The sequence below is a fragment of the Agelaius phoeniceus genome, chromosome 12 (genome assembly GCF_051311805.1).
Source record: "Agelaius phoeniceus isolate bAgePho1 chromosome 12, bAgePho1.hap1, whole genome shotgun sequence".
In the NCBI taxonomy this organism is placed as follows: domain Eukaryota; kingdom Metazoa; phylum Chordata; class Aves; order Passeriformes; family Icteridae; genus Agelaius; species Agelaius phoeniceus.
This window is the reverse complement of record NC_135276.1, coordinates 3,001,626-3,028,007: the sequence shown is the minus strand read 5'-3', so window position 1 is coordinate 3,028,007 and position 26,382 is coordinate 3,001,626. Positions and strand designations below refer to the sequence as shown.

At 48.3% G+C, this 26,382-nt stretch overlaps 1 protein-coding gene across 2 annotated transcripts in view; it reads right to left on the bottom strand.

The window, feature by feature from the left end:
* WTIP (WT1 interacting protein) overlaps nt 1–26,382 on the bottom strand; it is an 88,827-nt gene that overhangs the window by 26,072 nt on the left and 36,373 nt on the right. For both annotated transcript variants that reach the window (XM_054640977.2, XM_077185198.1), the window contains exon 3: nt 2,070–2,137. In XM_054640977.2, coding sequence (XP_054496952.2) covers nt 2,070–2,137 — 68 coding nt within the window. The remainder of the gene's footprint in view (nt 1–2,069; nt 2,138–26,382) is intronic.

Sequence of the window (26,382 nt, the reverse complement as noted above, 5' to 3'; positions counted from 1 at the left end):
TATCCCCCTGCCCTAACTTCCCTACCATTCCACTACCATGGGGGCAGCAGGGAATCCTGCTGCACCAAAGGGAGCTGCACTAAAGAACTGAGTCATGGTAGAGACTGAAATTCTCACTTATACAGAAAAGTCATTTAATTTTCTGCTTTGGACTGAAAATGCCTCTTCCTAGAAAGGATTGGGTTTCCCAGTGTTCAAGAGGAAGACCTGGGAAGATGAAGCAGTTAAAATGATTTCCTCTTTAATGGCTATTTTGCAGCCTGTTTCCTTTCAACTTTGAGAACAGCTTTGTGCTTTCCCTGTTCACAGAACTCTAAAACAGGCAAGGTTGTTTGATTTCATTAGTGCCACCATACAATTCCTAGGATTCTTGCTATGACATTTGCTCAGGGGATCTGAGGGAAGATGCAGCTACTTCCTGAGCAGCAGCAGGATTGCCACAAGCAGGGATCACATCAGAGTTTGGTTTCTTTGCTGACTTACACAGTGTCCCTCCATCTGCTTCTCCCCCATCCCTCTGCTACTGGGATCTGCTAAAACACACCTGGGCTTTTAAATCTATGCCTTCAGTGTCCCAACAGTTCCCTAACTTGCAGAAAGTTTATTTCTATCCAGTGTTTAATGTCAGTTTTTCTGGGAAAATCTCTGCAAACATCTTCCTTCAGAAACCCACTACAGAACATGCCTGAACTAAAGAGTTTCCCCTCCACCCCATGAAAACTGAATGTTCTCCAAAAGATTAAGATTTTTAGATTTCAAATTCTTGTGTTTAGGCTGAAATTACAAGCTAATAACAACAATCATGTCATTAAGTCTGGATGAAAGGTTTTGATCACAGGGAAAGTACATTCCAACACAGTTCAAATGAAAAATCTCAAAGGTTTGAGCCCCTCCCTCTCACACTCCATCTCCTCTCCCCCTCCCTGTGCTTCTGCAGAAACACAGTAAAGAAAGAGCTGAAAAAAGCAGGGAAGAAAAAAGAATTTCCTCTCCAGAATGCAAGCAAAACAAGAACAAGTTTCAATTATTACAAGATACTTATTTTCTGCACAACAGAAAAATTTCTTTTCCAACAGGCTCTAGCTCACAGTAAAGGTGTAACACATGAAAGCAAATACAATTTATATTTTAGGAATTTCCATGATTTTTATACATTGCATTGATGACAAATGCATTTGTGCACTTTGAACTGCCAGTAACAATTTTATTGTAGGATATACTTTGAATAATTCCTTTGCAAACAGCATGATTATATATTCATTACAAATGGAAAGTCTTCTGGAGGACCCAAGCCTCCAAATTAATGGTATTTCAATAAATAAGGTGGCATTAATTCAACATACTGATTGTCCAATTCATCTTCCTCTAAGCTAAAATATATCATTGCTCTCTAATTGCAATTCCCAGCCATGCCATCCTCTTCATCTTAATTCTAAATGGTCTGCACTTCTCAAATCATTTGTGGTGCACTGCACAATTCTCACCCTTAATTGCATGAATATTTTATTTTTGGAACAACACAGCTCAGCAACAGGCTTCATCTTTTCTTTCCTGCCTGAGTCTCTATTAAAGTAAAGCATTTACAGAAGCTCTGTGAGCAGGGAGGGAGCCTGAGCTGCCTCTCCATGGGCAGCAGCTCCCAGGGCAGCCCCAGAGCCCATGAGCAGAGCAGAGCAGAGATTAAACTGTGCCCCTACAGAGCAATGCTGAGCACAGCCCTGATGCAGCACAGAGCAGCCCTGATCCCTCCTCTGAGCACTGCTATTCCCCAGATGTTGCACTTCCAGCTCAGCCTTGGCAGGAGAGTCTCTGTGGCTGCAATTCAAGTCCCAGGCCTGAGCAGCTCCAGTGTTTTTTCTCACAATTGACACTTTCTGATGGCTTATGGACAATTATGTTCTTGGTTTTACAACCACCACCTCAAACCAAGGAGTCCATGGCAGATGCTTCCCCATTCCACCACTGCCAGGAGGCCCCACACCATCAACTGTCTCTCAAAGCAAATAAGCCAACATAAAAGCACAGTTTGTTTAAGAAAGAATAAAAAAAATGCCTGAAATCTTACTTACTAGGAAGTCTTCTTCACAGTACACCTTGCCATTGACATTGTAGAAAGCTTTTCCTCGCAGTCTTCTCCCTGTTAAAGCACAGGACCATCAGAATTTTGGTTTTCATCCCCAAACCCAGGTGTTCAGGATACAAAGTGAAAAGCACACCCCCTGTCCCTGTACCTGTCCCTGGGCTCTGTTCCTGGCCCTCTCATCCCTGCAGGGCCCGTGCAGAGCCAGGGCTGAGGGTCAGGGCCTTGGCTCTATCTGGCCTGACCAAATCAGGTACCAAACCTTGCCTTAGGTGCCTACTAAATGTCACCTTTGAGTGCAGGTTATGGAACCCAGCTGATAACAATCCCTGAAAAACTTGCAATCCAGGCTCAAAATGGATTTTGGGGAAAAGGCTCCTTTGCAAATTGAGACAATTTTCTTGGCAGGTAAAATCCCAGCAGGTTCACATCCCCTGCAATCCACAGCAGCAGCGTTTGTCTCCAAAGGGCAACATAAAGGATTCTGCATATGGGTGTTCCTGCCACCCTCAAAAATATCAATAATCAACCCCACAGCAGGTGTCTGCAACACTAAAGCAATACAAGGCACACATGATGGAGGGAAGGGCAGTAAAATCACACAGAAAACAGGAGAGTTTGTATTCAAGTTTTGATATTTGCCATTTCATTAGCCCATGTGGAACTCAAAGCCTGTGACAGTCATTAACTGATGGCTCCCTTTGACTGACAAAGCCTGTGACAGTCAGTACCTGGTGCTCCCTTTACAGTGAAGAAATGCACAGCAGACTCCAGAGAGTCCCAACAGAAAGGATTCAAAGCAGGAATTCAAGAACCACCAAGCACAATCAGTTTGTAGATTCAGCAGATCAGAGCTGCTCTGTTGAAAGCAGTGCAGCTTCACCAGTGTAAAACCAGAGAGTGAGAAGGGAAAGCTCATCCCAGCTCACCTCATTCCCACTCTCCAGGGTCCCAGTGGCCAAAGCTCTGGGCTGTGGGAGCTCTGGGCAGCCCCTGAGGGCAGCAGCTGCTCCAGGCTGTGCCAGCAGCCACACTGGGCAGGGCAGAGGGCAAGAGGAATTCTTGATCCAGATCACTGCCAGAGCTTCACCCCATGGAATGAGCCTGGATGTGTCCTGCAGCTCACCAGGAACAGCACCCATCTCCTGGAGGGTTTGAACAGCACCATCTCCTGGAGGGTTTGAACAGCACCCATCTCCATCTCCTGGAGGGTTTGAACAGCACCCATCTCCATGGGGGGTTTGAACAGCACCCATCTCCGCGGAGGGTTTGATCAGCACCATCTCTATTGGGGGTTTGATCAGCACCATCTCTATTGGGGGTTTGATCAGCACCCATCTCCTGGAGGGTTTGATCAGCACCCATCTCCATCTCCTGGAGGGTTTGAACAGCTCCTATCTCCTGGAGGGTTTGATCAGCACCCATCTCCATCTCCTGGAGGCTCTGACACCCAGGGCCAGCACACTGAGCCGGCTCACAGGGGCAGGAGTGCTCCCCATGGTTTCCATAAACAACACTGAGGAAAATATGATTAATTTTCAGTGTTTGGAAGGAAGAGCCTTTTACACATTGCCACTGTGATGTGATCCTGGGAAACAGCGTGTGGCACAGAGGAGTTGGGATTGGGCTGATGCTTTTGGGAAATCACATGCTGCATGTGGCTGTCTGGTGGTTTCACTGTCGTGGCTGAGGGAAATGCTTCCTTTGTGTGCACATTCTTGGGCTGTGGATCTCACAGGCTGCTGTCTCCATACTGCTGGTAGGTGGAGTCTGCTCTTGTTTGTCTTTCCAGCTGCCTGCTGGCTCTGGTGGGGACCAGGACCCTGGTGACCTGGGCAATGTGCTCATCCCCTCTGAGAGTCTCAGGTAAAACTGGGCCATGCCTGAGCAAGGCACAGGGCTGGGACAGCAATCAGGGGACCTTGGGACTCTCCCAGCTGATGCAGGAGCAACCACATCTAGATCTTCCCTCCTGCTCGTCAAAGCACCTTGGGACTCTCCCAGCTGATGCAGGAGCAACCACATCTAGATCTTCCCTCCTGCTCGTCAAAGCTGTTTTTAAACCTCTTTAGGGAAAGGTAAAGTACATGGAATGAAAGGAAAAAGGGAAAGAGGCCAGAATGGCTTTGTAAAGGACATGTGTCTGTCAGATCCAGGCTTGGCACACAACTTGTCTTCAGCTGGTGGAGATGAAGTGTCCACCCAGAAGAGGGTGCCTTGGATGTGCCAGAGCAGCTCTTTCCCTGTGCTCAGCTGGAGCTGGGTGTTTGCTGCAGGGGAAGGAGCTCTGCCCTCACCCCAGCACACACCCACTGTGCTGAGAAAGCAGCAGGGCAGATCTGGGACAAATCCCAGCACGGGCTGCTGAAGGATCTCTGCAGGAGAGCAAGGTGCCAGTGCAGGAGGCATCAGCATCTCCCAAGACACTGCAGATGGGACAGGAAGACCCCAACATCCCACTCTGAGGCCCAGCCTGCCAGTGCTGAGTTGGTGGGAATGGCACAAATTCTGCTCCCGTTCTTTCCTTGGCACAGCATGGAGCCAGTGGGGTGAGTGCTTCCCTGGACTGGGATGGAGGGGGAAGCCTCTGATCCAAACCAAGAAGGCAAAGGCAGTGCTCTGGAGGGCCTCTCAGACACATCAGGCCTCAGCTGCCCTGTGCCTGGCCCCACTGTGAGTGTCCCCATCAGCCCTGCCCAGCACACAGAGCTGCTCTCCCTGCCCTACACCTGCCACCTCTGCAGCACACTGCACTCCCAGCAAAACCTTTCAAAACTGAGGGAAAATACCATTTCCCCCATTTTTTAGCTGAAAAAGAACAAGACACCTATTAGGGAACTGACTTGCCTAAACTCATAAAGCAGGCAAGCAGCTTGCTCACATGATAATGACTATTACTGGCAATGATTAATAGGATTGACAGGCCTTTTACCTTACAATAATTTAATTCAGGGACTGTACAATAATTATCTCATAAACAAGAAACAGCAAGTTATCACTCAAACAACCATGGTTGCCTATATTGGCTTCTACATTCTGCCTTTTAGAAATAAAGGCAAAAGTGTAGGTTCCACTGCCCTCTGGAAGGGTTGACTAAATGACAGCACTGAACATGGTCAGACACCACCCTCAGAGTGCCTGGGCATCATGAGCAAACTGCAGCCAGGGAAAAAGGGCTGGCAACTGCAGCCGGGGGACAGGAAACCCCAGGAGAGGCAGTGCTGGTGGCCCCAGCCCCAGGGCAGCAGGGTGGGTGCAACACCTTGATGTTGGATGTTGGGAGGTTGGGAGGTTGGGATGTTGGGATGTTGGGACGGTGGGAGGTTGGGATGGTGGAATGTTGGGACGTTGGGATGTTGGGACGTTAGGACGTTGGAATGTTGGGATGTCAGGATATTGGGATGTTGGGATGCTTGAATGTTGGAATGTTGGGATTTTGGGATGTTGGGATGTTGGGACGTTAGAATGTTGGGATGTTGAGATGTTGGGACGTTGGAATGTTGGGATACTGGGAGGTTGGGATATTGGAATGTTGAGATGTTGGGATGTTGGAATGTTGGGAGGTTGGGACGTTGGAAGGTTGGGACGTTGGAAGGTTGGGATGGTGGGATGTTGGAATGTTGGGAGGCCTGGCCCAAGCTCCAGGTGCTGGACAAGGGGGCTTCACCTCTCAGGGTCCTGGAGCAACTGGGGGCCCTGCACAGCACCAGCCTGTTCTGTGCAGCTGTAATCTGTTCCTGTCAATTAGGCAGGAATTACAAATTAAACCCCCCTGATGTTCCCTTGGCCAGCTGAGCCAAGCACCTGGCCAGCCAGGGAAGGTGACATCACCCTGCCCACTGGCACCCAGGCCCTGCTGCTCGGCTTCCCTTTGAATGGCTGTGTCTAGCCAAGCCTGGTTACTATTTGCTTTCATAATATTGAAACAAAAAAAGTCAAGAGCTTCTGACAGAACTTGATGCAACTTGCTGCCGGCTCATTAGAATGACAATGAGCAGCCCAGGCAGAGTTCACGGGGTGGGGTTTCACAAACCCTGCCCCTGCATTCCCTGTCAGACCAGTTTGCAGCAGCAGAGCAGGGAATGCACAGGGGAGCCCCCGGCTGTGGGCAGGCTCCTGACACCAGCAGCAGCTCTTGGGGGGAAGCCCCTTCTCCCCTGAGTGCTTTCAGCCTTGCTTTCCCAGAGAACACAAAGGTTTTGCACTGCCCGTGACAAACCAGCAACTTCCATTTCCTGACAGCTCCACCTTGCACCAGGCTGAGGGATTCCACCACCTCGGGTGGGAGGCAGAGACCTCACAAACACTCCAGCAAACATTCAGATAATCTAGCAGATAATTAAATGAAACCTAGAAATTACTCTATCCCAAGGACTGATCACAACTGGTGATTGCAACCAACATGACAAACAGCCAAAAGAATGCAGGTTTGTGGAACTCTTAAATAAAAATTAAAGCAGAACCGTCTCAAAGTGTTTAACAGTGGTTTGGACATTTAACCAGTTTATAAGTCTCTGCTATTTAAATGTATCAATTACTTCCTGCACAATTTTTATCTCCTACATGTCATAAACTAAAAAGAAGGAATAGAGAGCTGCTCCTTTATCAAAGGAACAACTCAAAGACAGCTTGCAAAAGGAAAAATGACCCCCAGTTGACACAGGCTGTCCACAAGTATTCTCCCCAGTCTCCACAGTGCTTTGCTGGGTGGTGAAAGCACACCAAGCCAGGAAGCCAAGACAGAGTAAAAACTTTTCTCCAATGCTGTTTCCAATGCTGCTCCAGGACTCCAGGGAAGAAAATGTGAACGAGCCCAGGTTTTACAGTCCTGGGGACACGGCCCAGCAGAGCACTGCAAGTGTCCTGCCCCCTCCCCTCTAGGCTGGGAAGCATCCTCTGAGCCCTCCCTGCTGCTGCTGGCCCTGGCTATGTGCCTGTGGGGAGGTCAGTTTATCAATCACAGCCTGCACTGGGAGATCTCCTGTCTCACACAGGATGGATGCAACCGGATCAGGGGCTGACCCCCCTGGCCCTGTAAGACAGGAGATAGGAATGTCTCACTGTCACAGCAGGGTTATTAGACCTAATTACTGTTTGCAGCATGCTTTGAAGTTGAAAAGTGCCAAGCATTATTATAATATTTTAAGTACTTTGATGATTGAAAACACACAACCCTTTGGTAACCATGATTTAGTAGCACTGTAGAGTAAGCAAGTTCATGTGAGAAGCTGCATTGTCTCCGTGCCTGACGCTGCTCAAACACAAACAGCTCCCCTCTGACATCATGGGAATGCTGCAGCCCCAGCCCTCCTCCCAGATAATGCCTGCTGCATCCCAGAGATTACAGCGTGCTGAAAAACCCACAGCACAGCAGCCCTCACCACCAGCACCCCCAACAGCCATGGGCCCCTTTAACTTCATGTGGGAAAGCCTCAGTGTGAGAGGGGACAAAGAGTGGAGTGACTGATAGTGTCCTGTTATTTCTAATGTCACAGCTGTGTGGAACAAGGACACTATTTTAGCCACAAAATGTAATTAAACCTTCCCATATGGAGTACAATCCAAGAGTTCAGTGGTAGGTGCCAGTGCTAAAGATAGGAAATTCGTTAAAGCAGAGCTAATTAACAGTCTGAACAGCCCACGTTAACACTGTGGAATATCACTTCAGAGGCTGCCACTCCTGTTGGCTGTGGCCATGGCTGTGCAGCACAGAGGAGGTGAGGGAGCTGCAGGACCAGGCAGGGTGGCTGTCCCTGCCCTGCACAGCTCCAGGGCCCTGCCAGAGCCCCCAGCACGGCCATGCCTGATCCTGCTGGCCAAAGGACACCCAGGAGCTCCTGACTTGTCTCACAGCAGCACAACACATTCACAGCATCCTTCTTTAACAGCTCTTTCTGGAGGAAAAAAAAATTCATCTCACAAAGATTCTCTCCTTGAGATTGTTCCTCCTTCCTGCTTGATGAACTGTCAGTGCTAAGGGGACATGCAGTGAGATCTCTGTGCTCTGGGAGCTCTGGCCCATGACTTGCTCAGCTTCCTGAGCGTGGCAGCCCGAGCTCTTCATGCCTGGCTGACCAAAGAACTGTGCCTGTTTTAGTTAGCAATATTAAACATGGACCTAATTGCTTGTTAACTGCTTCAGATGCCATCTCTGCAGTGACTGATGTGACACCAGCACCAGGACTTGTCTCATCCCAGCACCTCAAGTGACAGCCTCCCAAAGCCTTCAGACCACAGTGACATGTAAACACACACACACACACACAGAGGATTAATGCACAACATTTGCTCAAATACTTCTCAGCTACCTTAACAGTGCAGGAAAATTCCCATGTACTGCCCAAAGCCCCGTGCGAGTGGAACGAGACCCAAGGTGGCTCGAGCTGAGCAAATGCTTCTGCCTGCCCACTGCCCCCCTTGCCAGGCTCTCCATCCCTGCTCAGTGAAATGTGAATTTTTGCCAGGCCAAACCTGGCTATTGTTTTGCAAAGTGCCCTGGCTCTTGGTCTGGGGCTGCTTGGATTCTGAGCTGCTCTGTGGTGCACCAAGGGCACTTTCCAAGCCCAGGGTGCTCCCAAGGTCCTGCCCACAGCAGCATCCCCGTGGGAACCCCTGCCCAGCAACCCCTGGCACACCTGCAGCAGTGCCTGTCCCCTCCTCTGTGTGACACCTCCTGATGATGAGGAACTGGGATACACAGAACTCAAGAGCTGAAGAGCAAGTGGAACCTCCAGAACCCAAACCAGTTCTCCACAAACCTCTAGGCTGGACAGACACCATTTCTGAACAGTGGAAGCTAAATTTTAAATCACCAGATGAGTCCAGGAGCTGAAACTTCAAGAGAAATACCAAGTTTTACAAAACCAATAAATAATTGAAAACATTAAGTAATAACAAGCCACCCCTGCTACCTCCTCTGCCCAGACACCTCTGGCTAAAACAGGAGCAGAATTTCCCTCATGAGAGTTGTTTCCTTTTCAGCAGTAGAGGAGGCTTGCCTGCCTAGGAATTGAGGATGTGCCAGAAGAAAATAAGAGCTTCTAATACTTTTTCTTTATTTGTTGCCATTCCTCCTTTACTCACATGTGAGTTTGGGCCTGCAGTTCCCCATCCCTCCCTCTGGCTTGCACAGAGCTTTCCTTCCACAGGGCTTCTGCCACTCCACCCACTGTGAGCAGGGCAAACCGAGGCTGCTTTAGCCTCTCAATTACTGTTAATTAAATTTTTCTCCTCGGGCTCCTACGGGGGGCTCACACAAAGCCACGGAGCACAAGCTCTCGGTGCTGGGTCCCGTGGTGGAGCTGCCAGCGCAGCCAGGGTGCCAGGAGGGGACTGAGCTCCAGCCCAGCCCCTGGCCTTGGAGAGATTTCCATCCCCCACTGCCAGGGCCCCCTCCCCTCCTATAATGCTCAGGCTTTGTGAAAGAAGGGGTGAATTTCTAGGGTTTTCAGGGGTTTTAAGATAGGGGAAGAAAAAAAAATCAATGCCAAATTCCTTTGAATAGAAGATACTGCATGTTGGCAGAAGCCACTTTTCACAGACTCCAGCCGTTTGAAATCTGAAACACTAAAAGTGGCTACTGTGGATGTGCTGTATTCTTCTTTTCAAAGCAATCTGGCACACAGTTTTGCTCCCCTGTTCCAGGACCCAATCCTGCATTCCTTTCACGCTCAGACTCCCATTGACTTTAAGGAATGCAGGATTGGATCCTAAATGTGTGCTTTGCTCACACAATAGCTCCTCATGGTTACGATCTATTGAGAAAGGCACACTTTAAAAACCATTTGGAATTGCAGGCTCATCCACCAGGCCAGAATGCCTGTAAAGATCTCCCATTATTTCAGGAAAAATGCTCAGTGTCTGGACTGCACACACACACACACTCACACGTTTTCCTGGTTTCAGGCTGCAGGCACAGCTTTGCTTGAGATGCATCAAAATATTTTGAGCACTGACCTGATAGCTCCTAAAGAAACCACGTGTAATTTTAGGTTATAAAAAAAAGCAAAACTCCAGGGAAAGAAAAAAAAAAAAGCCACCAAAGCAAACGTGTAAGCAGCTGAATCTTAAGGTCGGTTTTTCAGAGAACTTTTGTAAAAGCCTCTAAAGACCTGCACTGGCTAAGACAAAACAGAGCCTTGCACTGCTATTTTTGAGGATGCTGTATATTGAGTTACAAGGCTATTACGATGCAAATCTCAAATGTACAAGCTTTTTACTCGGCCATAAACACAAAACAGTATACATTGTCCTTTCAGAAGAAAAGGTTTGCTGCTAAAATAGCAGAAGCCCTACGTAAATAACCAACATTCTTTCTGCCTGAGGTCACTGACTTGGCCTATTCAATTCCAGGCTAGTCTGGGATTTGACAATCTAAGCAGGGGAGAGGCCCTTTCCTTTTTTTCAAAAGAATGCTGGGATTTTATTTGAAATTTAAACTCTTGCAAACAAAAGGTGGCATCGTATGTTGGAGGCCTATGAAGGTGGAGTACAGGATGTGTATTGTTTTCTCCCTTTACATAGGTTCTTTCAGGAAAGAGTATTCAGAGTCTGTGAACAAATTCTAATAAAATATTATCATCAGGTAGGCAGACATAGCAAGATATGAAGACTTTAAAGAGATTAGGAGATTCAATTTTGAGAAATATTGTAGCGGAAAAAGCATAAAAATTGTTAAAAACCATAAATTTTAATTTTAAATAAATTATTTTCAATTTAATAATTGGAAAACATTCTCTAGTTGAAGTCCCTATACCAATTCATATTTGTACACCAAAACTGAGCTTTTCAGTGTGAATTAGCCGTGGCTACAGAGTCAGCATTCATTCTCCTCTCCACCCCGTGGCTCTGCCCTGCCAGGCAGATGGTTGTTCACTGTTTTTCCTCCCAATTACCGGTGCCCAGCTCTTACTTGCACTCTCACAAAAGCACACTCTGGTGCCATACAATTATCATCTATCTCCTCTGGGCTGTTCTGCAGGCTGTGCTGCCTGGGCTCACAGCTGTGCCCCAGCACATAAAGCCCAGCACCCACCACTGACCTGTCTGCAGCCCGAGGGAAACCCCACACTCTGCTCTGCACTTTACTCAACCTGCCACCATGACCAAGGGAAAAAATTCATTCTCTTCCCTGGGCTTCTGGCCCGTGGCAGCCTGGAAGGGAACAGCTCTGTGCCTGGGAGGGGCTCCTCTGCTGCATCCAACCCTGCATCCAACCCTGCATTCAGCCCTGCATCTCTGCATCCAGCCCTGCAACCCTGCATTGAACCCTGCATCCAGCCCTGCATTAAACCCTGCATCCAATCCTGCAACCCTGCATCCAATCCTGCAACCCTGCATCCAGCCCTGCATCCCTGCATCCAACCCTGCATCCAACCCTGCATCCAACCCTGCATCCAGCCCTGCATCCAGCCCTGCATCCCTGCATCCAACCCTGCATCCCTGCATCCAACCCTGCATCCAACCCTGCATCCAGCCCTGCATCCCTGCACTGCACATCTGCTGGGACTCGGCCCAGCACAGCCCCCAGTGGCTGCTGGACACAGAGGGCACACACTGAGCTGTGCAGGGCACACTCTGGGCTGTGCAGGGCACACTCTGAGCTGTGCAGGGCACACTCTGGGCTGTGCAGGGCACACTGAGCTGTGCAGGGCACACTCTGGGCTGTGCAGGGCACACTCTGGGCTGTGCAGGGCACACTCTGGGCTGTGCAGGGCACTCTGGGCTGTGCAGGGCACTCTGGGCTGTGCAGGGCACACTCTGGGCTATGGAGGGCACACACTGAGCTGTGCAGGGCACACTCTGGGCTGTGCAGGGCACACTCTGAACTATGGAGGGCACATTTCTGCCCCAACCTTGCTGCATGCCTGCAGCTGTCAGCCTCCAGCAGGATTGTGTAGATAGATAGCCAATATCTTTTGTTACCTTGCTGGAAAACCCCACCTTTCTTGGCAGGGTATCCATAATCTCCGTGCCATGTTTACTCTAGTGTGGAATTCTCTCTTCCTTTCTGTCTCCTCCTACTCCTCGGTCAGGTTATTTAACTGAAAGGTTGCTTAAAGCTGCAGGGACAAGAAGCTCTCTGACCTCTGGCACTCTGGCAAGCCATTCCTGTGCAGACTGTATTATAAACTTAGCAGATACTTTCAAGCTTCCATATAATTTGCTAAAGTTTAAATTGGCAGATGTTTCCTTTCTCTCCCACTTACATATTTATTCTATCCCATACCACCCATCAATTTCAGGGTTAACACATAAATTATTTCCACAGAGCTCTAACAGAAGAACTTGTGCTGAAAAAGGGTTTGCAAAACATAAGCCAAGTATATATTTAAAATCAGAAATACAACTGCCTGCATTGATCTAACAGCTACTTTGGGTCTATATATTAACATATGTCTTAAAATATATTACTTAACAAGCCAGCAAGTGGCAACACAAGAAAACGTAAAATAAAGCTCCAAGCGTGCTTCAATTTAATGTTTTTTCCCCCGGGGCTGGGTTTACAAACACAAAATCCCCCACCAAACCATGAGAGGCCTCCCCAGCACTAAACAAGCTGGGAGGGCAGGGGGTGTAGCTCTTCCCCCAAGGTAGTTTCCACTGTGGGAAGCTTTCACCATCCCATCACAGCCTCTTGTTCCTTATCAGCCAAGAATTCCAGATTTCCAGCTGCTGCCTGTAAGCCAGGGCTTAAAAGAGTCCTTGTGTTATCACACTGTCCCGGGGTCCAAGTGCCAGCCCACTCTAGGACAGAGTAAATCCATCCCCATGGTGCAGCCCACTCCATCCCAAGCCCTCCAGGCAGGACACAGCCATCAGCCTCCAGCAGGAGCCACCACGATGGCAGCCACAAGGATCCCTCTGTCCTGGCATCCTGGGAGTTCATTGGGAAGGAGCAAACAGGGCTCACACAGCTCCAGTGTTCCCAGGAATAACCTCTGAGCCTCCAGCAGCACTTCAGGCCTTCCTGCACCACAGGTTGCATCATAACTATTATGTTTAATAGCCCCACTGGGCCAATGCTTCTCAAATTTGTCTTGAGATCATTTATATTTTTGGCCTCTAAGCGGTCCCTGTGGCAGAGCCCCACAATTTCACTGTGCATTGTAGGAACTGTTCTCTTTTTTTGTTTTGAACCTCTGCTGATCTCAAGCTTCTGTTGCATCCTAGAGAACAGAGCAGCCTCTGCAGTCATCACCACCAGACTAAAGAGCTCTGCAAGTCAAAGTCTGAAACTTCAGCTGCACCTGGGTATGAATGGGATGCACATCTCCAGCACAACTGTTGTTTTTACCTAGCAGCATCCTGAGACTCTGCTCAGGTCCTCCTTGTACAACACAGCTGTGGGGACACACAAATGGAACTGAGTCCCTGAATCAAAGTTCACACTGTGGGATCTCCCTGAGGGGAACAGGACCAACCTCCCGAGCTCTGCACTGCCCCAAGGTCCTGAGCAGCCTTTGTGAGGGGTGAGCTGCTGAGAAACACAATGGGAGGCAATTCCTATGGGAATACATCCAAAAGAAGATGCTACTGTGTTCCAATAAGACTAAAGGAAGAAAAGAAGGAAGAAGATGGATGTTTGGTCCTTTGTCCTGTGGACATTCAGAGCAGGGCAAGCACCCACTGGAGGCTCCACCTGACAGCCACCAAACTCTGGGTGAGGTTGTTGGACTGAGGGTACTGCAGACCCCTCACCATTGCTACCAGGCTCTTTCCTGCAAGTCATTATTCTCCATTCAAGTTCAGCCTCAGCTAAAAGTCCCAGCTTAGCCAGGCTCTGGAGCAGATGAAGAGAAATCTGAACAAGAGCTGGAAGAGCAGGCAGGCTGCTGAGTGTCATCTTCACATGCAGTGAGCCGCGGCATCGCCTCTCCTGGCACACAATAAAGTATGCTGAACAAAAGGAGTGGACACAGCCCAGTCCTGTGGCAACATGCAGGAGAGCCTCAAGGGAGATGAGCAATTTCCCCCCTAAACTCTCTCCTGTGCTGTCTCACAACAAGAATGGATTTGCAGAGGCAGCACCGTGTGAGTCAGCAGCAGCCCAGCAGCATCGCAGGCGCTGCCGCTGCTCCTCCACAGCCAGCAGGGCTGGGCTGAGCCTGGCCAGAGAGCTCAGCCAGCACCAGCAGCACCCCATGCTGCTGACACCAGCTCACAGTGCTCAATCCCCCTTCCCCTGAGAGAAATCTTTGCAATAAAGCGAGATTGTTAAGAGCCACAGTGCCTAGAAATGGCATCTTGAGCAAAGCTTAACCCTTTTCTTCATGGGACAATGGAAGAATGTGCCAGGGACTGTCCTTGGGTCCAGAAGCACAAAGAAAACTTGGAGAGGATAGTACACAGTGAAAAATAAAAGTTCAGAATGACAAAGTATTAAGGCATCTGCTAGTTTTGAGGGACATTCTTTGGGTTTAGATTATTTAGCTGTAAATTTAAAAGACCTGCACAGAGAACAACTCTCCTGTTGCCCACGCTGGTGAACAATTACATTGATGTTAATAATGTTACTTCAGATTTATCCTGGGTAACTTGGAACAAAACCTCACTAGGGCCTTAGATATGTGTTCTAGACAATATTCCAGTATTCTTTGCAAATACTGCAAAGAAAAACAAAACAAAACAAAATCACAGTTGTACTCAATTACTGAAACGGACTGGGGTTTACTCAGCCAATTTGAAATCTAATCAAAGATCAGCCCTCCTTGGGTTGCCCTTGGTATTTTGTGCTGGACTGACCACAGCTTCCTGCAACAGGTCACATTAGTACTAAACCACAAGCAGCTCCCAAGCCAGAGGGCTGAATAGGTACAGCTCCTGACAGTACACTCACTTCTTTTGGCACTCAGGTACAATAAGGATATTGTTCCTTTAATGCTTAGCTTTCCTTTTAAGAAGTATGTGAGATTTCAGCCAATTCTCCACAACGATTAGTTCAGGATGAATGTACTTAACTCAGGATTCAGCTGGAAAGAGCCCAAGTAGATGCAATCAATTTTCTGCTAAATCCACTTCCTTCCTCTCTTCTCTACCCAGCATGAGACATCAGCTCTCCACTACAGCCACTGGTGACTAAGACACTGCAAACCCCTGCCTTCAGCCATGCTCCTATCAAAGCTGGTCACTCTTTCTGGCTTCCCCTGCTTTTTGGGTTTTGCATTTCCTGTTCACTTGCTCAATATTTGGGCTGGGGGAAAAAGGCTCTAGAAGCAAATATGAAGAAGCAGCTATACAACAAACCACAAACATCAAATGCTCCTGTGACCCCAAAGTTCATCACTCACAACTGCACAGGATCAGCTGCAGAACTGCACTGATAAAGGACTTTCCCCTTTGTGCAAATTTTGAAACCTCCTCAAGGTTTCAATGTACAATCTGCCAGCTCCTGTGCTGCCATCTCTGTATGTGAACCAAATTACCTTCACCACCATCACCCAAAGCCCACAGGACTCCAGAGAGAGCAGCCACAGGCCCCTGTCCATGGACCAGGCTCACACAGCAGGGCCTGAACAGCACACTGGAACAACGGGCATGATTTGCTACTTGAATCTAAACAGGGTAATAAAAAAATAACATCCCTTCAAAAACAAGGCTTAGGAAACATGATCTCTGGCTTTCACCTACATATTTTCTTAAGAGATTAAGTAGATGATTTCCAGCCTTATTTTCCCAAGTGCATAGATTCTGCTTTGTTAAATAACTCATGGAATCAGCAGAACAAGTTCTGGTGGCTGTTGTGTTCTTTAGGCTTTCTTCCCCTAGTCCAAGGGACTTCCCCTAGTGCTCCTCTGCCAGTAAAAGTTGTTTGCACATGCATTCCAATACATGTACATTTATATATTTATAAATTATTTACATCCACATGTGAAGTATTTTCTTCCTGCACCCTAAAGGATCATCTTGAACACTTGTCTGGGGGGCTTGCACCCCACTTTGGAGACTGCTGCACTGTACTGTTAATACTGATTCAGCAAATTGTTTCCATGGGTCTGAATTTACACTGCTATGGTTCCTAAGGTCAGTAATCCAGTGACTCACTCAATAAATTATTTGCATTACTTCCAGGAAAAATTTTGCAGGCAGTGCAGTTGGAAGAGCAACAGTGCAGAGTACCCAGGCAGGCAGGGAAGTTGTGTGACTGAAGTCCTGTACCTAATTTAATGGCAGGACATGGCACACTTGTGTTTCAGAGCACACTGACAGACAACTGCTGAGATGTGACAGTGAGTAATCAAAAATGACTGCTAAAAGATTGCTTTTAAATCTGCACTAAATGGGACACCTTTCACTCTGCACAGGCACAGCCAGAAGAGCTGGAAGGTGTTGGTGGCTGTGTGCTGGCACAGTCACCACACCAGCAGAGCCAGCCCTGCTGGCTGGACTCAGAGCCACTGCTCAGGCTTCTTACAGCTCTTACACTTTCAAAGTGCCTCTCCTCCAATTCCCTGCCTGTTTCTTGCCTGGCCCATCATTCACTTTTACTACCCCTACTCCAAACAGAGTGTGAGCTCACAGGCGTTTGGTAAACAAAGGGTTAATGCTGGAAGGGTTTAGGGAAGAAAAAATCAACTTGAGGGCTGGTGGAGAGGAGGAGAAAGCACCAAGCCCATGGGGGCATCCCGAGCAGGGAGCACTGCTGGAAGCCCTTCCCCAGCTCTGCCTGCCTGGCCCAGGGCAGGCACAGGGAACAGCAGGAATGGATGGCAGGGCCAGGGAAGGGCACAGAGAGCAGCAGGGATGGCAGGGCCAGGGATGGGGATGGGGGAGCAGCAGGGATGGATGGCAGGGCCAGAGCAGGGCACAGGGAGCAGCAGGGATGGATGGCAGGGCCAGGGAAGGGCACAGGGAGCAGCAGGGATGGATGGCAGGGCCAGGGATGGGCACAGGGAGCAGCAGGGATGGATGGCAGGGCCAGGGCAGGGCACAGGGAGCAGCAGGGATGGATGGCAGGGCCAGGGAAGGCACAAGGAGCAGCAGGGGATGGATGGCAGGGCCAGGGCAGGGCACAGGGAGCAGCAGGGATGGATGGCAGGGCACAGGGAGCAGCAGGGATGGCAGGGCCAGGGAAGGCACAAGGAGCAGCAGGGGATGGATGGCAGGGCCAGGGAAGGCACAAGGAGCAGCAGGGATGGATGGCAGGGCCAGGGAAGGCACAAGGAGCAGCAGGGATGGATGGCAGGGCCAGGGATGGGGATGGGCCACAGGCAGAAGCAGTAACAGCACGTCAGGAGGTGCACAGGGCCCTGAACAGGAAGGGGAAGGAACACAGGGTTTGTGCACCCATCAAAGGAGCCTGTGGACACAATTAGAGCAGGACAGTGCCCAAAGCAGTGAGGGATCCTCTCACCAAGCACCCAGCACTGCTGTGCCACTGGCACCCCATGGCATGAACGGGCAGAGGAGAGGCAGGGTCTCTGTCAGACTTGAAACCTGGTCCTCCAGGCCTGCCCCCAACATCACAAGGCAGGAAGCACTCAAGGGGGATTTTGGGAATGGCTTGACAGGGCCCCAGTTACTTCAAAAGCAATGGAGTTCACCTTGGGGTTTTTAAGCCCATTGCAGAGGCCGTGATGGTCACCAGCCTCCCGGGCACCCTGTGCCCCAAAGTGCCTCTCCCAAACAGCACGAGGGAACCAGAGCACTCGACAAACCACTGGGCAGAAGATGCTTTGGGAGGATGAGCAACACTTCCTGCCCCACAGGCCCCTCCAGCCATGTCACACACAAACACAAAGCCACACTGAAGCCACATCTTCACCTGTCACTTGGCTTTGCAGGACACGGGACAGGGACTGAAATGCTCTTTGCCACTTTGGTGTAAAGGGTGGGTTATTCATTGCCCTGGAATAGCCATTGTGAACACCATGCCAGAAACAGTAAGGAACTATTTTACTCTTTTTTTTGGTGAATTTCCTGTTATTTTACCTGTGTGAACCCTCCACATGGATGCCCTGCACTGAGCCTGACACAAGTAAAATGAAATGCTGAAGCCCTGAGCACCCAGCACCCCAAATCAATGGTAGAGGTTATTCTGGCCCATGACCACAGGACAAAACCTGTTCTCAAGTCCCCAATGTCCGTGAGAAAGGGAGTGGGAGGCCCAGGTGTCCAGCAAACACTCGACACCATTTCCAGAGGAGCCTCAACACCATTCCCTCCTCACTTCTTGCCTGCCCTGAGCCTGCAGGGATGTTTGGGACAGGCAAGGAACACAGAACCACACCTGAAGTTACTGCACTCCTGCTCTCTCCATGCTTGAAGAAAACAATTCTCATTAATTTGAAGCCAGGAGAGCAGGTGGGCCCCCACAAGAGGGTGGGTCAGCAAGAGGGGACAGCCCAGCACTGATTCCAGCCCAGCACCAGGAGCACAGCCCATGATCTCTGCTCCATCAGACACCAGTGCTGGGAGCTGCCACAGGGAGCCTGATCCCCATAAAGGGAGGAGCACTGGGTCTGGATGGGCTGGGCACTGAGCATGGTGAGGCACAGCAGGGCCTGCTGCAGGTTCCCTTTCAGAAAGCATTTACTGTACCTAACTCAGGACTGGGGGATCAAGTCTGCAAGCATTGCTGTTGCCTGTTTTTACTTGTGTCAGCTCAGTGCAGGGCATCCACATGGAGGGTTCATGCTGGTAAAATAACAGAAAATTCACCAAAAAAAAAAAAAAAAAAGTTCCTTACTGTTTCTGGCATGGTGTTCACAATCAAAGCCATATTGCAAAATTACAGGGAAGAGACTCACCTGGGGCAAACCACAGGGTTACTGTCAGTTGATGGGAGAAGCTCCTGCTGCCCAGCTCAGAGCTCCCACTGCCCTCCATGAACTCTGACTACCCTACACCAACTGAAACTGGATTTAGCCATGAGTGATGATAAATCTAGAAAGTCCCAGAAGTTTTGGTGAAAGTCAGGATTTTCAGGAAATGAGATATTTATTGGAAGCAAGGGAGAAAAATAGCTTTCTGGCCAAGATTGAATTTACTGAGATTCTTCCTGTTCTGTGTTTCAAGGGAGTGAGGCAGCGAGGGGTGGTTGGAAACAAGAGCTCTTCGTTACCTGGGTTAACACGAACTAAAATTTTCTGAGAAGTCCAAGGAGAGGAGAAAACATCCCCTGCTGGTAAATAACTTTGACCTGTAGAAGTGAATTTACCAGAACCAAGCTGGTTAGTCTGTAACAGTAAGTTTATAGGCAGGCAAAGCATTCAGGTCATGTCAAATACCAGGGGTTACCAAAGCACTTTCCTTGGTGCCCAAGGCCAGCCCACTGCTGCTTTAATGGGCCAATCCTCCCGAGTCCTCTCATTTAAATGAGAAAAATTTATGGTTGTTTATGTAGGCTTCACGCCAAGCCTGTTTCTCTGATAAGTTTCTCTGGTGCATTTGTGTCTCACATCCGATTTAGAGTCCTCTGAATACTGGAGACAGCATTCCTTGGATACTGAAAATAAATTAAAAACACAACATTGGGCTTGGACAGAGGAATGGGAACGCTTTTGACGTGGCCCAGGCACTCAGGGCTCTTGGGAGCAGTGCTGGGAAAGCAGGCTTTTAAAAATCTTGCATTAGTACATTTATTTAATGATATATAATCCTCAAACTGGTCCCCCATAAACTGTAAATATGCATTATTTGAGCAAGTAATTAGTTTCAGTAGCATGCAGTAGCAGCTGTATGGTTTGGCTGCCAGACACTGCAAGTGTTTCCTCCAGCAAATGCATCCATTTGTGATATAACAATAATTGCTGAAAGATTTACAAAGCTTCTCCCTTCTCCAGTGCTTTGACCTCAGGATCTCTATAGAATGTCAACACATGGAAAGCAGCAGAGCAGCACCCAGGTGAGGGAGGTGAGCAGGATTATGCCCACATGGGCCAGGCCAGACAGGAGAAGTGATCTGTCCAAGGGGACAAGGAAGTGGGGCCAAACCCTGTCCTCTGCCTCTCTGGGCTGATCCACCCCTGGTGACCACCAACCTACCAATCCTCTCAGCTAAGAATTTTTCCTCTGTCGTTTGCCAATGTCCTCTGCCAGAAGAAAGCCTCAAACACAAAGTGCTGAAGTCTGCTGCAACTGTATATTTTGTAAGTGTGAAGACAAACTTAAGCAAAACAAGAAAAAAGATAAATCTTGTTTTGTTTTGTACATGGCAAGAATCTTATGGGAAAGAGCTTTTCTAGACCCACAAGAAGTCAAAGCATCCTTAAGGTGAAGAGTGGCAGTGGAAACCTTTGATCTGTAAAATGAATTTGCAAGGTGAAACCCAGGCTGCTTTCTGGTGAGAACTTAATGTGTTTCCAGGCCATACAGACAACTCTCCCTGGAAATAAGCAGTTAACAAGAATTGAGGATGAGATTGGAACCCAGCCTGGACAGGGGGCATGGCTGAGGAGCAAAGCCAGAGCCCCCCTGTCAGACAGCACGGGAAGTGAAGGAGCAGAAGCAGCAAATACCAGATTTCTGCCAAGAGCTCCAGTCCTCCTTAGGCTGGGCCTGCAGCCTGGACTGAGAGCTGGCCTGGCAGGAGGGCAGAGGTCCTGTCCCTGCACTGCCACAGGGAATGACAGCAACAAGGCCAAGACTAGAAACAGCAGGAAAATGTGTAATAGGAATAAGAACAGGAAACTCTTCTGAAGTTTGGAAAAGCAGGTTTGCTGGTGAGGAAGGACAGACTGAAGTCTCCATAGCTGCAAAGTGGTATAATCCTGCTTCCTTAATATGGGGATGATGAGCTCCCAGCAATCCTTAGGCACTGGGAATTCCAGGAAAAGCCAAAGATATTCATAAAACAGGAAATTACCAGGGTACAGTAAGATTTCAAACAGTGCCAGAGGAGCTCACTATTTTCTGGAGAAAAAGGTACTGACATGCAGTTAAGATCTTACTAAAGTCATCCATTGTGCCTGTTTGAGATGGAAAACAAAAGATGTAAAACTGTGAGAAAATTTGAATTCTTCAGTAGCAGAGCAGACACAGCAGAGCAAATGCAGGCACAAAGAAGGAAAAGACAACACATGGGGAATGGAAAACTTCCCACAGTTTGGCCTCAGAGACAAAAACTGAAGCTCAATCCTCCCAACCCAGCAGGAACACAATCAGGCAATGGTGGCCCACAGTTTGGTCAGTCAGGAGCAGCAATGGTGAGATCAGCTCTGGGCAAAGGAAAGGTGCAGAGTCACCCAAATGCCAGGAGAAGACCCAGATGATCCATGGCTTTAGGACAGGCTAAACACACAGGAGCCTGAATGTGTTTATACACATAAACAGGTTTTGTATGAGGATAAAATGCACTGAGACAGGCACCAGGCAAGAAACCATCAGCTGGTTGCGGGCAGGAGAATGGATTCCCAAAGTGCTGAAGGACAAAACTGATAAACTGCATGTGTGGACATGGAACTAACTTTTTGGTGAAGAACTGATGATGATCTATATTACATAAGAAATTATTTCAGAGTTTAGTTTGAAGGTTTAGTTTTCAGATGGGTAAAGATGAAGGACACCACTGAAGCATTTTTTGCACTTGGCAAAATATAGAGGGAAAACATACAGGAGAAACAGTTCAACAGAACTACAGGAAACCACCCTGTGTTTCTCCTTTAATTCATTCCTTTCTCCACTTTTTCCTTCCACCTGTTTTTTTGTAACAATTAGAGATCACAGAACCTGGAAATGGGAAACAGAAACATCTGCTGACAGAGTCAGTGACTTGCCTGTGTCTGTTCTGGATTATCTGGATTTCTTCCCTTTTGAGAGACCAACTCAACAGCAGCCCAAGGGAATCTCTTCCTTTGTAGAAACTGAGGTGTGTTCCAAGAAAACATTTTAAATGGGTAGAGGGGAAAGTAAGAAAGGAAAAAAAAAAGAGTAGAAGGGAAGACTAAACACCCAAAAGATGTGGGTTTAAGAGAAGACCATTGAGACCTGGATAAAAGATGCCAATAAGGAAATGGGGAAATTTGACATCTTGTTACTCTAGACCATAGGTGACATTTCAGACCCACAAAACTATGCAAAGAAATGATTAGATTCTCTGGAATTTTTACAGAAATAAAAAACAAAGAGTGAAACCTTGTTAAATAAGAGCATATTTTTTGTACTTTACGTGTTTTCCAGCCCTTGAAAGGATCACAGGTGCCATCAGTGAATGGTTCCACATTATGAGTACAAAATGTTGTGGAAGGAATACATCTATGGTCAGTCAATGAACACAGAAGAAAGTTTCCATCACAAGTTGCCAGGCAACCCCCACCCATTAAAAGCCATGTATTTCCTGCTGGAATCATTAATAGCAGAATGCAATTACAGCCCTTCAAGGAAACAAAGAGACAGAGACAAACCAGCAGCCAATTATTGATCACATGCCCTCTGATCATCAGAAATAGAGAAGCATTTCCCAGTTCCCTGGCAGCCAGGTACTGATCCCACCACCCTTCCCTGGGGCTGAGCCTCCAGCTCTCCCCACTGCTGCTAAAGAGAAGAGTGGCACTGTACCAAGAGACACCCTCCCCCAGCCAAGCACATGCATCTTCAATATCTGGGATGCCCCCATGGAACTGAAGCAATCAGATGAGCCACCCCTAAAAAATCAGGTTCCCTCCCAGAGCTGAACTAAATTTAAATTAGACACAGAATTGAAAACATCTCATGACATAATGTTTCCAGCATAGTATGTAGAAGGGACCCAGCAATGAGTGTTTTATTTCCAGCCCAGCACACAGATCAGTGCCCTGCTGGGCCAGAGATGGCCCCAGGTAGCTCAGACAGCAATGCAGAGAAATACAAAATACATCCTAAAATGTAAAACTCAACTACATGAATTTTAAATAAAGGAGAATTTCTTGTGTCTATCCCATCTCAAACAGTTTTGATGACCCTTTTCCCTCCCGTTGTTTTTGTTCTGAAGCCTGGGATAATATCAGACTAACCAAAGAACAAGATAAAACATTTTTCTAGCAATCAGTACCCAGAGGTACCTGGGCTCTTACATGGGCTGGTATCCAAGTTTGACTTTAAATTCAAATTAAGATTATATTCCTTTGCTGAGACTCACAGTCTTGCACAGGGGAGCCCAACCATGTGAAGGCAGCTGCCATCTCTGCCATCCACTGCCTTTTCACAGCGAGCACCTCCCTGTCCTGAGCTCTGCCCTGGGGTGGGCTGCAGACACACTGGGAATGGCTTCACATCCATCCGTCCTGATGGGGGTTAGGTGGGGAGTGTGGGGCTGAGCACAGGCTGTAACTCACCCCAGAGATGCAGAGTGACTCAGGCAGAGCTGTCTCAGTGACACCAGTGCCTGCCCCAGGCACAGCCAGGGCACAGACACCAAACCCAACCTCCCAGCTCTGCACAGCGCTCGGCTCTTCCTGGGAATCCCATCTCTAAAGATCTGCCCCACACACAGCAGCCCTGCTGGCAGCCCCAGTCACAGCCTGGAAACCACCAAACCCCCAGGCGGCCCCAGGTTCCATTCTCCAGCCACGGGCTGGAGCTGGATGAGCTGGGTGTGAGCTGAGGGGTGGGGAGGGATGTTCCTCCACACAGCACTGAGCCCCTCCTCAGCCTGGCCCCCAAGCACCAGAGCCAGTGCCTCTGGCAGGATCACAGGCCAAACACCCCAAGGCGTCAGCCTGCTCCAGGCCAACAACTGCGGTTGAAAATGGCAGGAAAAGCACACAAGGACATGAGCTACCCAGCAGCCTGGCACTGCACAGCCCTCACAGCAATGCCCACGAGCCCCTCTCCACCAGGGCTCCTGCTGGGTTTCCCTGATGCCCAGAAGAGTTGCACAAAGTGGCTGCAGAAAGATGAGCAGATTCTGAACCTGCAGTAAGTCAGTGGAGAGTCAGCCATGAGGCACCAAGGGTGAACCACTGACACAAACACACACGTTTGTACCACTGTGATTACCAACCTGAACGCTGGTGGACAGACACTGCAGAGCTCACTGATTTGACACTGAATTTTGTTTCATTTTATGGGAAAGTCACATTTACAGACAGTTTAATTTGCAGCTACAAAGCAAGCACTGGCAGTGTGCAATTTGGATACAGCGACTCATGCCAAACTTATAAATACACTGTGGGACGGAACAAATAGGAATTGAAAATGAACCTTCCACTGGGAATTTGGGTATTTAAAAAACTCACCAACTGCTGGAAATATACACCAAAGGGACACAGCTTCCTTAAGATGTTCTGTGCCTTACTGCCACCAAGAGCAAACAAAGGTTCAACTTGGGGCAGCAAATACGCAAGAGACCAATTCCAGTGTCACAAGGAACTTCTCTGGGACATGAGCAACCTCCTATTAATAGACATCTACACCCAGGAGCACTGAGTGGCCTCAGACAGAAGTGAAAAGGCAGGTTGTGACTGTGGCCATGAACTGACTCCCTTTTCCCATCAGCTGGGGGCACGGGCTGGTTCAGAAGTGCTCCCAATACCCTCAGGGTAATAATACCAATAATAACAACACTGCCACTGTGGTTGTCCCACGTGGGCCTTTGAAACCAGCAGCTCTGTCAGCCTTCCCTGGGATCCCCTCCCAGAGACCTGGATGAGCTTGTAAAGGCTGAACAAAGGCAGCAGCACTGCCCATCATCACCTGAACTGTGACACCTTCACCAGGTGTCCCTCAAAGCTGCAGTGCTGCCTGACCCCTGTGGGTGCTCTGGGCTGGCCAGCAGCCACCAGGTGAGAGCTGCACCCCCTCACATGCTACAGGTTGCTTGAAGCTTCTGCTTGATCTTACCATGATTTTCTGTGCCTCAAAACCAGCAGCAAAAGCTCCAATTAAGATGAATCGCATGCTCAAGGGTTTGCTTCCACAGAGGAGAGCAGAACATGTCCTGGTGTTTATGGTGAAATACATCTCAGCTTTGAGAGTAGATCCTTCCAACCCTTAGCTCTGCAAAGTGCATTCCCTCACCAAAGCTCATTCCCTCACACCCTCTGAGTTACAAACAGCAAACTGATACTCCTCATTGTAAAGATTCCTCTTACTGTAGTTTCTGCCATCATTGCCTCTGGATTAAAATTTTCAGCCTGAAAAGACACTGTGGATGACTTTATGATCTGCACACTGAAGGTGCCTGGGAAATTCTCTTTTTTAATGAGGATCAACCAAAGTGCATTAATTCCTGCAACTGTTCACCTGCACTTAGATCACACAAGCAGTTTGGCATTACAGCAATTATCCTTCAAGAAATCCTGTCATGCCCTGAAATACTACCAGGAGGAATTAGATGATGAGCTGTTCAGGCAGATATTTTTCAGCTCTTGTCTTCCATAAGCAAAATCTGCAACTGAACTCCTGCCAAAGCCAAGATTTCATACTTAGCAGAAGGGACAGATGATGTTGTTGCCTGAATTAATATCTGTTATTTAAAATTCAGCAAAGCAATTTTACATATGACTAATATAACATATTTAAACAAATCTAAGTGCTTTGCTGAATCAAGGCCTAGAAGAGATTCTGTTGGTGTCAGGGCTGAGACAGAATCTGCATTTAAAAACCATCCTAACAAGCTTCAGTTGTTTCTTCTAAGAGATTGTGAATAAAGATCTACATTGAAATACTTGATCTCAGGAAATCAGATCACTTTGGCTTCTACCTTACCTGAAGAGAATTCTTTGACCTCTGGATAAAAGCTATCTGAGGAGCATGGCTTTAGGCAGAATGCTGTAGAGTTCACAGAGATTTGGCAAAAATCTCCTGACAGAGCAAGGATCTGAGATGCTGAACTTGCTCAGTTACAGGAGCAAGGCTCAGGCATCCAGCACCCACTGAACACAATGAGAGGCAGAAAAGCAGCACACAGAACATGTCCAATAAGTCATCTACTCCTCCTTTCCATTTTAATTCTAACCTCAGCTTACTGCTGAACTCTCCTTTTGTGAGGAGATCCTGTACAACTCTGAATCAATAAATTACTGAGGGTTTTTCCCAACATTGCCAGAACTTCAGAAGACAATGAAGAGACTTTCCATCTGAGACATTTTACCAAAAGGTCTAGAGGGGACAGAAGTCTCCTGCTTATTTACTGTGCACCTGAAATACTTTCTCCTCTTTCCCCATCCATGTCCTCAAAGAGGGACCCACCCTCACTGCAGGAGACCCCAATAGCCCCCATTCCATCCTTACACCTCTACACTGGCGAGGCTGGAGCCCCCACAGATGTGCCCAAGGCTGAGAGGCTGGGTTTGGGTTTCCTCTTAATTCCAAGCAACACAAACCCCCCAGCAATGATGTGATAAACAATGGTGGTGATGCCTTAGATTCCAGATTCTGTGCTG